General features: G+C 42.4%; 1 protein-coding gene across 7 annotated transcripts in view; it reads left to right on the plus strand.

The window, feature by feature from the left end:
• FHAD1 (forkhead associated phosphopeptide binding domain 1) overlaps window positions 1-15836 on the plus strand; it is a 178866-nt gene that overhangs the window by 58466 nt on the left and 104564 nt on the right. For 5 of the 7 annotated variants that reach the window (XM_072608946.1, XM_072608943.1, XM_072608945.1 and 2 more), the window contains 3 exons: window positions 702-825; window positions 6845-6975; window positions 11067-11141. The exons of 1 other annotated variant lie outside the window; for it this stretch is intronic. In XM_072608946.1, the coding sequence (XP_072465047.1) occupies window positions 702-825; window positions 6845-6975; window positions 11067-11141 (330 nt within the window). The remainder of the gene's footprint in view (window positions 1-701; window positions 826-6844; window positions 6976-11066; window positions 11142-15836) is intronic. One more of the 7 variants, XM_072608948.1, reaches the window with a different exon arrangement.

Genomic DNA, 15836 nt, shown 5'->3' on the forward strand with positions numbered 1-15836 from the left:
TTGTTTACCATTTTAGGAAGAGGGGAGAGGAGAAAGGGAGGGAGAAAATTTAGAACTCAATTTTGTAAAAATGAACGTAAAAGTTGTCTTACGTACAGTTGGAAAAAATAAAAAATGCTATTTAAAACATAAAGAAATCATGATCTGAGAAAATTCAAAAGTTTCTTTGAAAGAAAAAAGGAAGGATGCTATTATAAAAGGAGATGATTAGTCTAGATAAGAAGAGACTTGGGGAAAGGTTTTCATTATCCCCAAGTCTTTAAAGAGTTATCACATGTAAAAGGATTAGATTTGTTCAGGTAGGTTTTGAGAAGGAAAAACTAGGAGTATGGAAAGAAATTCTTGGGACCCAGATTTTGACTGAAAGTCCCAATACTCAGGGCATTCCAAAAAATGGAATGGAGTGAGGTCCCCATCACTAGAGGTATTCAAGCAAACCCTGTCAGGAATGGTCCAGAGGGCATTTATTCAAGGGTCACGAAGTTAGACTAGATGTCCTCTATAGTCCCTTCTAGTTCTATGATTCTAAATGAATTTATAGCAGCAAGACTTATGAAAGCCTTCTGTGTTTCTGTTCCCCACTGGCTGACATCTTCCTCCCAACCTCAGAATAGTTACTCAAACTTCAGCAAGCCTCAGAGCAGGATAGGACAGGACTGAAGCCGACTGCCCCATTTCTGACTTTGTGTTAACTCCCACAGATCACCAGCCTCCAAAAAGGATACAATGATATGTTATGTCAGACCCTCACTGAGAGGAACGTGGAGATTGCAAATCTGAAAGCCGAAGGGGAGAATTTAAAAAAAGACAAAGCTTTGAGCTCAGGTAAATTCACTCTGAGGCTGAGGAGATGGGAGTAGGAGGATGAGGAGGGTAGAAGAGGCCAGACTGTGCCAATATGATGGCATGTCTCACCACCGCAGTCATAGACTGAGAGGGGGCAGAACTGTAACAAGGGTGAGGAAACTAAGTCTTTCCCCCAGGGCAGTAAAATTTAAAGGGGACTGACAGTACTTTTACTCTAGAAGACCAAAACAACTGAGTATAGAACCTAGTTAGCAAGAATAAATAGTTAAACAGGCAAAGTGCTAAATGGTTCTTTCTTGTCCCACTCCCTGTAATTCACCCAAGCCAGGTTGACTTCTCCCCAGTTTGTTCCAGCTTTGCTCCCTTATCCCTCAGAGTCCTCTCCAGAAGCACATTATAATCCAGTGTCCTAGAATCTCACTCTCTTCTACCCAACCTAGAGACCCTACTACCACTCCACAGGTCCTTAAGTTGCAAAGCTCAAGGTCTATCCCTTTCTCAAATTTGCCTTACAATATTGTGCATCTTGCCCTACGCCTGCTTTTCAGTGATCGTTCCAGGCATAATTGGTAGTAACAGCTCTGATGAACACATCCCAAAGGGACCTCTCCTTGGTGCCTCAATGTCACTGGCTACAGTGAGAACTGGACAGGGTCACTAGATTAGACAATCGGTGCAGGTGCTATGTGTGTGATGGCAGCTGATGGACACATTTTAACTTTACACCAGCTAAAGGAAGTACACCTCCATCCATACAGGTTGCCAGTGCCAATAGCCCAATGAGCCCCAAATGTGAGAAATACAGTGAACCAGCAACCCCTATAAATGATGAGAAATAGGAAATGAATCTGTGAGGCACAGTCTCTCCGCCCCCACCCCCAACAAGGAATATCTTCTCCCAGATATAGGTCCCTGGCATCTCCCACATGGGTGTTTCCAAGTGGCATATAGTAGATGCTACATAAATTCTAGCTATCAGCAGTTCTCAAACAGAAAACTCCCCAGGTAGCAGAGGTCATCTGTTGCCACAAACTCTGGAGGAGACGATCTCATAAGCTAGAAAAATAGAGCTGGTAGGGAGACCCTTAAACATGAGTTTGTATTACTGGTCTAGATTGACAGGAGCATTTGATCCTGCAGCAATCAGTTAACTTTGAAGATACCCATACATAGCTAGAATGGGCTATACCTTTAAAACTACCAGACTGGAACAGTCTCTCTCTCTCTCTCTCTCTCTCTCTCTCTCTCTCTCTCTCTCTCTCTCTCTCTCTCTCTCTCTCTCTCTCTCTCTCCCTCCCTCCCTCCCTCCCTCTCCTCTCCTCTCCTCTCCCTCCTCTCCTCCTCACTCTCTGTCTCTCTGTCCTTTCTTCTCTTTGTCTTTCCTCTCCTCTCCTCTCCTCTCCTCTTCGTGATCTGGGCATGCACCAAAGCTGTGTTATATATACATGAGCTCAGTGAGCGTTACAGCAGCCATGCTAAGTAGATAAGACAAATATCCCCATTTTAAGAATGAAGAAATAGAGGCTCAGAATGGTAAAGTAACTTGCCCATGTTTAAAAAGCTAGTGTTAGAGGTGTGATTTGAGCCCACGTCTTCCAGGGAAGTAACTTGCCAGGTCTCCTGACTCCTAAATTGTTTCTCCTACCAAGTAAGCAAGGCTGCCTCTACTTTAAATTTTTAGGATTCATGGATTTCACCCTTCTCCTTTGGGGCTGGCCCTCTCCTGCCACATAGCAGTTCAGGTGAACATTGTCTTAGCAGAAGGAATCTCAGGTATATATTTAATACACTGTTAGGTGTCCAAGCTGATTTCCAAGGTGTGAATGCTCACACTGAAAATTTAAAAATTGGCTCTCAAAAACCAGTATGAGCTGGTTTCAGTACAGTACTGATAAAGGCTGTGTGAGTGGAGAGAAGGAAACAGATGGAAAAAATGTTGCAGAATCAACAACATTTGGCAGCTTACCAAGTAACTTCATGCTTTTGGATATTCTTTCTTAAGTCTCCTGCAAAGTTTGGCCCAGTGACCGATACATAGGCAGGTGGTTAAGAAATAATTGCTGAGTCAGCTGTTGAGTTCTTCCTAACCTAAGTGCCCTTAATCCTTTTCTGGCTAGGTTCCAGCCCACCCTTTGACTCTAGATCGGAAAACCCCCCTTTCAAATACCCTGATTCAGTGATACCTCCCTTGCCCCCTTATTTATACCAAACAAAAGGGAATTCTTTGTTCACCCTCTTCCCTGTCGCCTACTGACAGTCACCTGCTCAGCTCCCCTCAGCTGTCCTTGTGGCTTCAACTGTCTCACCACTTAAACTGCCTCTGCAGATCCAGGGTAAAAAAAAGAATTCTTATATTTTAACTGTTTCCATGTTAGGCTGCTGGGCGGCAAAGTGAAGAGAGCTCTAGGCTCATTAACTCATTAGTTTCATGGCCTGTTTGGAGTTTTCTTGGCAACGATATTGCTATTTCCTTCTCCAACTTGATGAGGAACTGAGGCAGACAGGGTTAAATGATATGACCTGGGTCACACAGATAGTAAGTGTCTGAGGCCAGATTTGAATTTAAGAAGAGGAGTCTTCCTGACCCTGCCTGGTACTCTATCCATTGTGCCACCTAACTATCCTCTGGAGTCATGAAAATGAGTTCAAATTCAGCTTCAGACACTTAACTAGCTGTAGGACCTTGGGCAAGTCACTTGGCCTCTGTTTGCCTCAATTTTCTTTTCCTTTTTTATAATTTTCTTGTTTTATTTTTCTGGCTTTTTTTTTTTTTGTAATACAGCTTATATGGATTTCACACCTCAATTTTCTCAACTGTAAAATGGGGGTAACCATGACACCTTCTTTATAGGGTTGTTGTAAGTGTCAAATGAGATCTTAGCTAGTACCTGGCACATAGTAGGTACTACATCAATGCTAACAGCAGCAACAGTAGTAGTAGCCGTAGTAGTAGCAGTAGTAGTAGTAGCGTGGAGAGAGTTGTAGGAAAGAAAGAAAGAATCTAGGTTCAAATTGTAGCTCTCCACCCCATGTAACTTCTAGGAAAGTGTTTGATTTCCCTAAGCTTCAGTTTCCTTATCTATAAAATTGATGGGTTGGATTAAATGACCTCTCAGGTCCTTCCAAGTGCTATGTCTATGTTCCTATGAAATACCACCCACCCATAACCCTAAACTGAGATGTGTTCATAAAGGAAAAAAAATAAAGATATGTTGAAAAATGATTATAAGCCACCTTGAGGGGGTTTTTTATACAACCCTAATTTGGGAAGAAAGTGAAATTTACATGCAAACCAATAGGACTTCCTTTCAAGGTCTTAAATTGGGGTATTTTTTGTTTATTTGCTTACAGTGCTGCTCCCACCCCTACCCCCACTCCCTTTAGAGAGTCCCAGAGCAGCAGGGGAGCATAGTGGTAAAAGCACAGAATTTGGAGCAGAACAGCCTGGGTTTCAATCAAAATTCTCTCTTTTTCCTTTGTCCTGACCTATGATTTCGACCTCCCAGTGAGGAAATACCCTTTACCAAGGCAGAGCAGTGCTTGCTCTGTAACTAATAGTCTTAGAGTGTTTCCTGGGATACTGAGAGGTTAAATGGCTTGCCAAGAGGGATTTAGCCAGTAAGTAGTAAAGGTAGAACTTGAACCCAGGTCTTCTTGACTCAAAGGCCAGCTTTTAATCCACTATACCTTAAAGCCACCTCACTGAGTAATAATTAAAGAATTGAGTAAATCCCTTCCTTTCTCGGGGCCTCAGTTTCCTCCTGTGTAAAATGAGAGAACTGGTAAAAAAAAAAAAAAAAGCTCTCTAAGATCCCTCAAAGCCCTAAATCTGTTTAGAATAATTAGAATTTACCAATAAAGGCTGTCTGTCTGTACCTGCCTTTCCCCCTTCTCTCTGCCCACCATCCACCTTTCTTCCTTTGTTTAATCATGTCTTCACTGAATATTTAATATCAGTAAATAAATCAGTAAGCACCTGCTGCATCCCAGCACCGAGGTTACAAAGACCAAAATGAAATAGTCCTGCCCTCAAGGCGCTTCCATTCTAATGGGAGGGACTACTTGAACACAGAGAAGTACACAAAGTTTCTAGAACCACCAGTGATTTCATAAGCTCCCAAGGAGAAGTTCCTTTACCAATGCAGATTGGCATCTGCTCTGCAATTGATAATCCTAATGAAGTAGCCTGTGACGCATAGAGGGATTAAATGGCTTGTCCAAAGTCACTCGATGAGTCTGTATCAGAGGCAGTTCTCGAACCTAGGTCTTTCTGGATCCTCTATCCACTCTATCTCATTGTGTCTCAAATATTATATCATCTCACCTAAGGAGATGATGTTTCCGAAATGCCTGGTATATAGTAGGTGCTTAATAAATGCTTCTTTCCTATCCCTTTCTATGGACCCCTTTGGTAGTCTAATGAAGTCTATGTATCTTTTCTTAGCATCATGTTTTTTAAATACATAAAATAAAATATACAGGATTACAAAGGAAGCCAGTTATATTAAAATAGAGTTATCAAAAAGTTTTAAAAGTTCACAGATGCCAGGTTAAGAATTGCTTAAGATTGCCAGTTGTCAGACAGATACCAAACTATATTAGTAAAGGGAGTTTCTCTACCAGAAGGCACAGGTCTGTAGGACCAGCCACTACAAAGTACTCAGTATCACCGCATGCCCTCTCCTAGGTTCTATTGCCCTCCATACCAAGAAACAAAATAAATAGGATGTATAGTCTTTGCATTACTAACTTAGTACCCACATGTACTGTATCTGAACATCTGACCAGAGTAAACTTGCAGTGAGTAAGGTTTCAAATCTCTGAAATGGGACTTATTCTAACCAGGCTAGGCTTGGAGGAGCCATTCTGGGCAGAGGTTCCTGATGTTCTCCTCAGAGAATCCAAATCAGGCCCTAAAGAGCTTCTAAGTGGCCTTTGCCCCCCGCCCCCATTGTGGGAGGGACAGATGCTTGAAGTCCACACACCCCTCCCTTCCACACACAGCCACTGACAGCCCCAGCCAATGCTCTCTTTGCCATAGAACCCTGGCTCCGAAGGAGCAACGCTGTGCCCTGGAGGACCATCCCAAAGCCTCCTGAGAAAGGGGAAGGAGAGGAGGTCGTGGACAACGTCACAGTCTCAACATCGTTATTTCTGAGGCTAGAAAGAAACAAGGAAGCAACTAAACCCCCACTCAAGGACAAATGATTCAGGACTTCTGGTGTAAAGAAACAAAGGAAGAATTCCCTTCTAGATCTTCAAGAGCCGAGAATCTGTGCCCTGAAAGATAATAACAACAATAAATAACAAGTAACATTTATGTAACACTCACTGTGTGCCAGGCACGGTTCTAAGCACTTTACAAATATTGTCTTCCTTGATCTTCTCAACAACACTAGGAGGCAGATGCTGTTATCAGCCCCATCTTAAAAAGGAGGAAACTGAGGCAGGTAGTGATTGAGTGACTTGCCAAGGGTCACACAGTTAATAGGGTGAATTTGAAATCCGGTCTTCTAGACCCAAGGTCTGGCGCTCGATCCATTCCACCGTATTGGTGTTAGGATTGGTCATTCCACCCAAACCTATCTATAACTTGGTAGAGAAGTCTTAGAATCACAAATCTAGTCATAGAAGGGACCTCAGAGGTCATGCAGTCTAATACCCTCATTTCATAAATGAGGAAACTGAGGCATAGAGAGTGGAATGATCTGTCCAAGGTCACCCAGGGACTAATTGGCAGAGCCAGAATTTTCACTTCCCAGGTTGTAGAAGATATCTGGAGCCCCTGAATGTCTTTGACTGGAAAAATGACATGATTCAGTCTGTGCTCAAAGAACATGAGTATGGCAATGGTATGAAAGACTGGAGGTGGGCAGACCTGTCAGGAGGCTATCGTAAAGGTCTAGGAGGTAGCTATGAAGGTCAGTCCTTAAAGGAGGATTTTAGGTACTAAGACTCAAGAAGAGGGCATTGAGGAGACATTGTCAGGGCAGACTCACAGCAGCAACTCTTTGACCCCAACCACTCTCCTTCACAGAGTTGGTGGCCAATTTGCAAAAGGACATCGGATTAAAGGACAGCATGGTCCACAAGCTAAGGCAGGAGGTGAACAGACTGAAGAGTGAAAACCAAGAAAAGGATTATCAGCTTTCAGCCATCACTTCCAGGGTGAATGAATGAATGAGTGAATGAATGAATGAAGTGCTGTTATCATTACCTCTGATGGGGCATGGAAAAGGTGGCCTGAGCTTGCCAGAGGTAGAACCAGCTCGATCCTTCTTTCTCGAACATGCAGGTTAAATAAAGGCAGACTGGGTGGGTCACCAGTGGTCAGTTAATGGAGACCCCCAACTTGCCCTGATGAATAATTCCCTGAGAATAGAGAGACTCTTACCTCTTACCTTTGCTTTTCCACTCCAGGACCTCCTTCGTGCCCCAGAATTGGCTCTCCCAAAGCAAATAGTCATTTCCCTTCTAGTTTTGGTGACAGAGTTTGCTTTTTTAATTTAATTTTGTTTTGTTTTTGGTGGCAAAGCCACTCTCATAAACAGGGTATATAGAAATGCGAGATCTGAGGAAGACTTTGAAACAGGAAATATCAGGGCTGAGAGGAATTTTAGCACACATGTCAGGGCTGGAGGTCCCTTAGAACTCAAAATGTCACAGCTTGGAGGTCCTTTAGAACACAAAATATCATGGATGGGAGGGGCCTTAGAACACAGGATGTCAGGGATGGGAGGAACCCTAGAACACTCATCTAGACCAAACCACTCATTTTACAAAAAAGGAAACTAAGACCTCAGAAAAGGAAGGGGATGGCCTGGGGCTAAAGACCCTATAAATGGAAGAAACAAGATCTGAATCCAGATTTTTCTGATTCTAAATCCCACACTCTTCCATTGGATCACATTGCCTCTTGGTCAATGGACAAAATCTGTTCAGATTTCAGCACTTAATATGTGACTTGTTTTTCCCATTACTGTTATTTTTCCACCCCTCCTTGTCCTTCATCCCCTCCTGAAGTCCTACTCCCATGAGCCTGTGCGATGTGGACTTGACTTTGGGTCCTCTAAGCCTATACCAATGGAACATAAGCCCTACCAAGTTGGAACAGCTTTGAGTATAGCCCCAGTGACAGAATATATATCTGTCCTCCAAGAATTAAACCAGCACAGAGCAGAAACTTGGCACTTGATGCCTCACTTTGGTACTAGGACCTTGGTTCAAATTTTGGCTCTTCCACCTACTAGTTGTTTGACCCTGGGTAGGTCACTCAGTTTGTGCCTGCCTCAGTTTCTCCATCTGTAAAATGAGGATGATACTGGCACCTGACTTCCAAAGTTGTTGTGAAGATCAAAAGAGAATATTTGTAAAATGTTTAATACAGTATGTTGCATATAGTAAGTGCTTAACAAAATTGCTTGTTTGCTTCCTAAGTCACTTGATCTCTTCAGTCTTGGTTTCCTCATCTGAAAATGCAGATTTGGAACCAGATGACTACTAAGGTCCCTTCCAGCCCTAAGGTTGTGATACTGTGATCCCACAGGTGGTACACTTGTGAGCCATGACCACTTACACAGGTGATTAAGGGAGACACGGAGAGGCCATTAGCTGCATATACCACCCATGAGATCACCAGTTCTTAAAATATTGAAGGATGTAAGTATCCACCCTTCCATCTCTCCCCTCCCCCTGAGTTGGGCAGGATGCTTCATTTCCTTTAAGCTAGGCTTGGTCTTTCCCTGATGAATAAACTCTGGATGGAGCATGAGTCATGCTTTTATCCAGCACCATGGAGAGAGGAATTGTTGTTCAGTCCTTTCAGTCGTGTCTTATTCTTTGTGAACCCATCTGCTGTTTTGGTGAAAGAGATACTAAAATGGTTTGTCATTTCTTTCTCTAATGAATTTTGTAGATGAGGAAACTGAGGCAAACAGGATTAAGTGACTTGCCTGGGATCACACAGCTAATAAGTGCCTGAGGTCAGATTTGAACTCAGGAAGATGAGTCTACCTGAGTCCAGACCCAGTGCTCTGTGCACTATGAAGTCACTTCGCTGCCTCAGGGAGAGGAGTACTCAGTCAATACAACCTCTCCCTGCCAGCTCCCAGACAGCCTGTCATAGAAAGCCCTGGGCTGCCCTTGTGCCCCAGGAAATATTACACCCAAGTGTAAACATGCAGAGAAAGCTTCCCTTTGTCTGGGACAGGAAGTTGGCTTCATGGAAGCTGACTTGTCATTGAGTCACGAGATTTACATCTGGAGGGAACTGTCAGAGGCTCACAAGATCACAGAGTCTGAGAATGGGAAGGAAGCTCAGCTGCCATGGAGTCCAAACCCCTGTGCAAAAACAGTCCCCACTATAACATCCTGGACAAGTGGCCCTCCAATCTCTGAATGAAGATGTCCAAAGTGAATTACCCAAGGTCATGCAACTAGTAAGTTGGAGAGGCCACCACCTCTCCAAGCAGCCCATTTCACTCTGGGACAGCCCAGATTGTTAATTACCCTCTTTGGAACACCCTCCACTCCCACCCCTCCTTGCACCTAGATCTGCCCTCCAGGGGAAAACAGTAGAAATGGAATTCTTCCACATGCCTGGAAAATACTATCATGTCCTCATGTGATCCAAAATCTGCACTGAGGGAGACTTTAGAAGCCAAACGGTCCATTTCCTCATTTTATAGAGAAGGAAACAAAGGCCCAGAGAGGGGAGACGTTCCTAAGTTCACGTAGGTAGTGAGTAGAAGACCTGAAATTTGAACCCAAGTCCTCAGAGTCCAAAGACAGTTCTCTTCTCCCCCAGGTAGTAGTGCCCGAGACTGGATTCAAATCCAAGGACATAGCACACATAGTAGTAGAAATGGTAAGCATTTCTATAGTGTTCTATGGTTTATAGAACGTTGTACTTATGTTAACTCATCTGATCATTGCTACAACTTTGGGAGGTCAGTGCTATTTATATTCTTCTCATTTTACAGATGAGGAAACTGAGCCCTAGAGAAGTCAAATGGCTTTCCATGGATTAGTCAGCTAGAGAGTGTCTAAGATAGAGAGTGGATGATCAGGTCTGGACCCGTGCCTCCTAACTGCCTTAGGAATATCCCCTAGATTTGGAGTCAAAGAAACTGAGTTCAAATCCTAACTCTGCCACAGATGAGCCACATGACTTTGGGGAAGCTATTTCACCTCTGTAGGCCTGTAGGCAGACAGGACTAAATGATGTGGAGCAGTAGAGCTAGCTCTGGAATTTGAGAATCTGAGTTCACAGAATCATGCAGTTTTAGAACTGAAAGGGTCCTCAGAGATTGTCTAGTCCAATCCTCCACCCCTTTTCAAATCAGTAAACTGAGGCCCAGAGAAATTAAGTGATTTGAGATCAAAAGTGTGCTGGTAAATATTGAGCAACCAGCTCTCAGGGTGGGGAAATTAATATATTAGGACACATTTTTAAGCTTAATCTGCATTATTAACATTCTCTTCCTCACTCTCTTAAGTCTAGATAATTTTTTTAGAAGACAGCAATAAGTTAAGCTCTAATATGTAGCATAAGCTGATTTCCAAGGTATCAGCTTATGAGCCAGGAGGAGCTGGTTCCATGCTTTGAATCATGCAGTGACAGCTTTAAGACAGGAAGAAACCTCAGACATCATCTCCTCCAACTCACTTCATTTACAGATGAAGAAATGGAGCCACAGAGAGATGAAATAATTTGCCCAAAGTCACATAGGAGCTAAATGGCAGACCTGGGATTTGAACACAGCTCCTCAGAGCCCAATTCCAGGGCTCTCACAGGTGATACCATTCCATCTGTCTCCTGTCCCTGACACTTTCTCTGTCTGTGGCTGTGGTCAGGTCACTCCAAATCCAGGACTCCTACTCTGACAGAAGGAGAGGGACATCCAGAGTGTCTTTAGGATGGAGGGCGAGTCCTGATGCCCCCAAATTCACAGATTATTTATTCATATGTCTCAACTTTTTGGACTTGGGTGAAGAAAGCCAGATGATGAGAGACTGATGGCATACATCCGAGAGGGACCGATTTGTCTCCTGCATCCGGAGCTGGGAGCAAAGGCTTGCATGGATTCCTTAGCTAAGCACAAGGGATCTCAAGCCCAGGAGTCTCAGTTGGCAGCATTTGTTTGCTTGGGGAAATCCTTTCTGGGGTGAAAGGAGAGAGGAAAAGTGATGGCAAGATCTATAGTCCTAGAGGGCCTCTTTGGCCTGATACTTTCTTCCTTGTTTTCTTTTTGTTGTAGTGTGCAAAACTGAAAGAAGAGCTGAAGAAAGATGAATTGGAAGCCAGAGAGAAAGAATTAATAGAATGCAAATCTGTGAGTTGACTCTCCCAGCCCTAGAGTTGACTTGTTGAATAGTGATGGTACATCTGTCAGTCAGTCAATAAGCATTCGCTAATCACCTACTATGCACTAGTCACTGTGCTAGTCAATCAGTAAGCATTTATTAAGTGACTACATGTCACTGTACTAGTTAATCACCAGACATTTATTAAACACCTACTATGTGCCAAGAGCTGTGCTAGTCGATCAATAAGCATTTGTTAAGCACCTACTATGTGCAGGCATTGTGCTAGTCCATCAACAAACATTTATTAAGTGCCTGCTATGTTCCACTGTGCTAGTAAATCAACAGACATTTTTTAAACACCCACTATGTGCCAGGCACTGTGGTAAGAATTAGGGAATACAAAGAAAGACAAAAGATAGTCCTTGCCCTCAAGGAGCTCAGTCTAATGCAGGAGACAACTGTAACAGCAAGGACCCCAGCATACACAGGGGGTCTGCTGTACAGGTTCTTAGATCTGCTTTTCTGAAAGGAAAGCAACTTTTGAGGGGTCAACCATCTACTTTGATCAAGCACATATATCATTCACTTAGTTCAGAGGAAAAAGTCAGCTTCAGAGAAAATACAGAGAAATCAAAATCAACAGGGCTTCCAATTGTCTGACTGTAAGCACTACATATACCACAGATCAACAGACAGAATCAGCTGTTTGACCATTACATATGTTGACCTGAAAACTTTATTAAAGAAATGGCAACAGGCTAAATGCATAGATTTTATGATTTAATTAATTAATCAATTCCCTATTAAAGAAAACAGTAACATAATGCATTATGGAGCCAGAAAGATGTTCTGGCTACCCCGTGGGGAAATCTTCTGGCTTATATACATTTTGCCATGAGAAAGGAGTTCACTTAGATAAACACACTGTAAACAAAGTAGCATCAGTTGGGTTTTATGATCCCAAGCTATGGGCATCTTCTTCCCGTAGCATGCCTTTGTGATTAAGGAAAAAGTCCCATCATCCCGATTACAGACATCCTGTCCTAAACAGGCCTTTGAAGTTGTTCATCTTAACAAAGTTGACAAAGCTGAAGTTACAACCCAAAGTATCTGTGTTTTTCTCTTACCACTAGGATGCTAGAAGAAGGGTGTGGTAAGGAAGTCCCATTTGCTTGACATCAAAAGGCATCCTCTAAGTTAAACAAAGGGGACTATTAGGTTCAGGCTCTTCTTAATTCAAACTTTGACCCTTATTAAAGTCTAAAATTTATATTAAATATTATCACATACATACATAGTAACCAGAGAGAGGAGCACCAGCATCAGGGTTTTCAAAGGTGGGGGGGTGGCCCTTAGCAGCTACCCAGAGTCTCATCTGGGCAAACAAACACTTCCAATGAGTAAGCCCCAAAGTAAAACCACTTCTCAGAGTCATCACAATCCTCGAGAACCAGTGCATTAGAAATTAGCAAAAGGTACTTGAAGTCTGTTAATGGGTGGGGAAGATCTAATTAACATTACAATAATATGCAAATGATTATGTACAAACAAGTTATGTACAAGGTAAACTAGAAGTGATCAACAGAGGTTTGGCACTAGAATGAAGAGGGATCAGGCAAGACTTCCTACAGAATGGGGGTATTTTAGTTGGGATTTGAAGGAAGCTAGGAGGTAAAACTCAAGGATTTAATGCAATGTGTGATCTCTAGAGCTATGTTCCTTGGGGATTGGGGTAGGGGGTGAAGCTAGCTTATGACAAGATTGCTGGGTCTAGAATCAGAAAGATCTGGATTCAGATCTTGTCTTAAATACTGACTGTATCACCCTGGACAAGTCTCAACTTCTCTGGGCCTCAGTTTCCTCCTCTGTAAAGTAGGGCTGATATGAACATCTACTTCACAACTGGAGAGTGTCCAGAGGAAAGCAACTTGTATGACAAAGGGCCTTAAGATCCTGCCCTCTGACTACAGGGCTGTTGAGGGAAACGGTGAGATTATGTCTGTTAAACACTTAGCAAAGCCTTAGAGGGCCAGATCAGGGGTGGGGAATCTGCTTGAACTTGAGGACACATGTGGTCCTCTAGGTCCTCAAGTGTGGCTCTTTGACTGAATCTAAACTTCTAAAGGGTCACACTTGAGGAACTAGAAGGCCACATATGACCCTGAGGCCATAGGTTCCCCACTCCTCAGCTAGATGAATGTCAGCTGCAATTATCATATGCAAATCTGAATTAAGTAGGAATCTATGGTTCATTTGGTATTTTGATTCATTTCCATAGTCATTCTTCCTCTTGATTTAATTTAACAAATAATTATTAATACTTATTAGTATTAATAGCACCTACTGTACATGGGACTCTAGGGTCAGCTTTAGGGATACAGAAATTGAAGATGACCCTTCAGTTTTCTAAGCTTCAGTCAAGGCCCTGCCATGGGCCTCTGGGCTCTGGGTGAGGAGCTGGGAGCAGATAATGAAACAAACCTGAACACATATTCCAGATGGGTCCGACCTAAGGAGGCTCTGAAGAGATTATCGCCTCTTTATTCATGGAAGTCATGCCCCTCTCTCAAGGCAGTGCCCCAAGATCTTATCAGTTCAAAGTACTAGAGTTCATGGACTTTTGTCTGTTTGTTTTTTAATTGATAATTGTTTTTCAACATTGCTGGTTTTCTTTGTAATCCTACAGATTGTATTTTCTACACTTAAAAATATGATTCTGAGAAGGAGTCTATAGGCTTCTTTAAGGGTCCAAGACTCAATAAAAATGTTAAGACCCTCTGAATCATTAACTCTTCTTGGCTTCTATATCATCTTGTTGTCTCACACTGAGACCTCCAGATCTCTTTCAGACAACCCACTATAGAGCTATGCCTCCCACATCTCATATTTGCTAAGTCCATTTTGAGGGACTTTACAATTATCCTTATGATATTTCATCTGAGTAGATTAAGCCCAGGTTTATAGATTGGCAAAATTATTTTAGATCCTGATTCTGTCATCCAATGCAATGACTCTCCCTCCCAATTTTGTATTGTCTGTATGTTCAATAAGAATGCTTTCCATGCCTTTATCCAAGTCATTGATGGATACTTATTGGCTATATGACTTTGGGCAGCTTCTCAATTTCCTCATCTGTAATATGAAGGCTTTAGATATTGTAGTCTCTAAGATTACCTCTATGATCTAATAATCTGATATTAAATGGTGCTAAATTAAGCATAACAACCTAAGTTAGCCTCCAGAAACCACCTTCCAACATTAAATCATTAATGACCACTCTTTGAGTCCAGCCATTCATCCAGCTTCTGATCTGAATAACTGTACATTCACAAATTCACAACTCTGCATCTTGGATAGGGGCAAGGGAAAGAGGGAGAGAAAGGAACAAGCATTTATAAAGTGTGTATTATGGACCAGGCATTATGTTAAGCAATTCACAAATATTATCTCATTTGATCCTCACAATAATTCTAGGAAGTAGGTGGTATTTCCCTAGGTGGGAATTATAATTCCCCCTTTACAGCTGAAGAAACTGAGACAGAGAGAAATTAAGTGAGTGCCGTACAGCTAGGTAAGTGTCCAAAGTAAGACTTGAACTCAGGTCTTCCTTACTCTGGGCACAGCATGCTATCCACTGTTTAGGATTAGGCTGTCCTTGAGCACCAGGACAGCAACAGAGACCGTAAAAATCCTTCCTTAGCTGATCCTCATATGACTTGGTCTCAAGTGCCCTCACTGTTCTGGTCATCCTCCTTTACACTCTCAACAACTTAGCAATGACCCTTCTGAACTGTGATGTCCAGTATTCAACTCAGTACTCAGGATGTGATCTCACTAGGGCAGAAAAAAATGAAACTTTAACCCCCATGTTTTAGAAACTATACTTCTGTTCAACCAAGACTGTGTTAGGGTCTCCTACATTATGCTAGGCTCATCGTATTGAGGTTATGGTCCACTAGACCCCCAGATCTTTTTCATGCAAACCTCTGTCTAGCTAGGTTTCTTCCATCTTGCACTTGAGAAATTGACTTTTTGAATTCAAGCATAAAACTTTTACCTTTATTTCTATTAAATTCCATCTTATTTGACTGAGCTCATAATTCAATTCTCTAAAAAGCTTTTGAATCTCCATCCTCTTGAGGAAAATAACTATTCTTCCTAGCTTCTTCTCATTGGCAGACTCAATTTCCTCATCCAAGTCACGGATTAAATGTTGATGAGAACAGGTCCTGAGATGCCATCTGGGATGAATGCTCCTGTTTGCACTCCAGAAATCTGTTTTAGAGGCTGTTGCATCCAGTTGAAAGCACGATTCCTAAAGTTGCATAGTTTATTTTTCCCATCATGAGGACATAAGCCACCAGGGACAGGGAGAAAAATGTCTATGAATGTGCAGGGCAAAAAAAACAAAAAAACTCTCTTCTGTGACTTAAAAAATTGAAAGACAATGGACAGAGCTCTAAATCCAACATTCCAGAGAATCTGAGTTCAAGTCCTTTTCCAGACTCTCATTACCTAGAGCATGTTGAATGGAGCATGTTAATTTCTTTAGGCCTAAGTTTCCCCTAACTATAAAATGAGGGGGACTATACTAGATGATCTCTGAGGGCCTTTCCATCTCTGAATTTGGGGTCCTGTGAGTTCATAGTTTGTGGTAGTTTTCAGCCTCCAGGGAATAATTAAACTAATTAATCACAAGATCAATAGACTTTAGAATTGGA

The sequence above is a fragment of the Notamacropus eugenii genome, chromosome 5, assembly GCF_028372415.1.
Source record: "Notamacropus eugenii isolate mMacEug1 chromosome 5, mMacEug1.pri_v2, whole genome shotgun sequence".
Classification (NCBI taxonomy): domain Eukaryota; kingdom Metazoa; phylum Chordata; class Mammalia; order Diprotodontia; family Macropodidae; genus Notamacropus; species Notamacropus eugenii.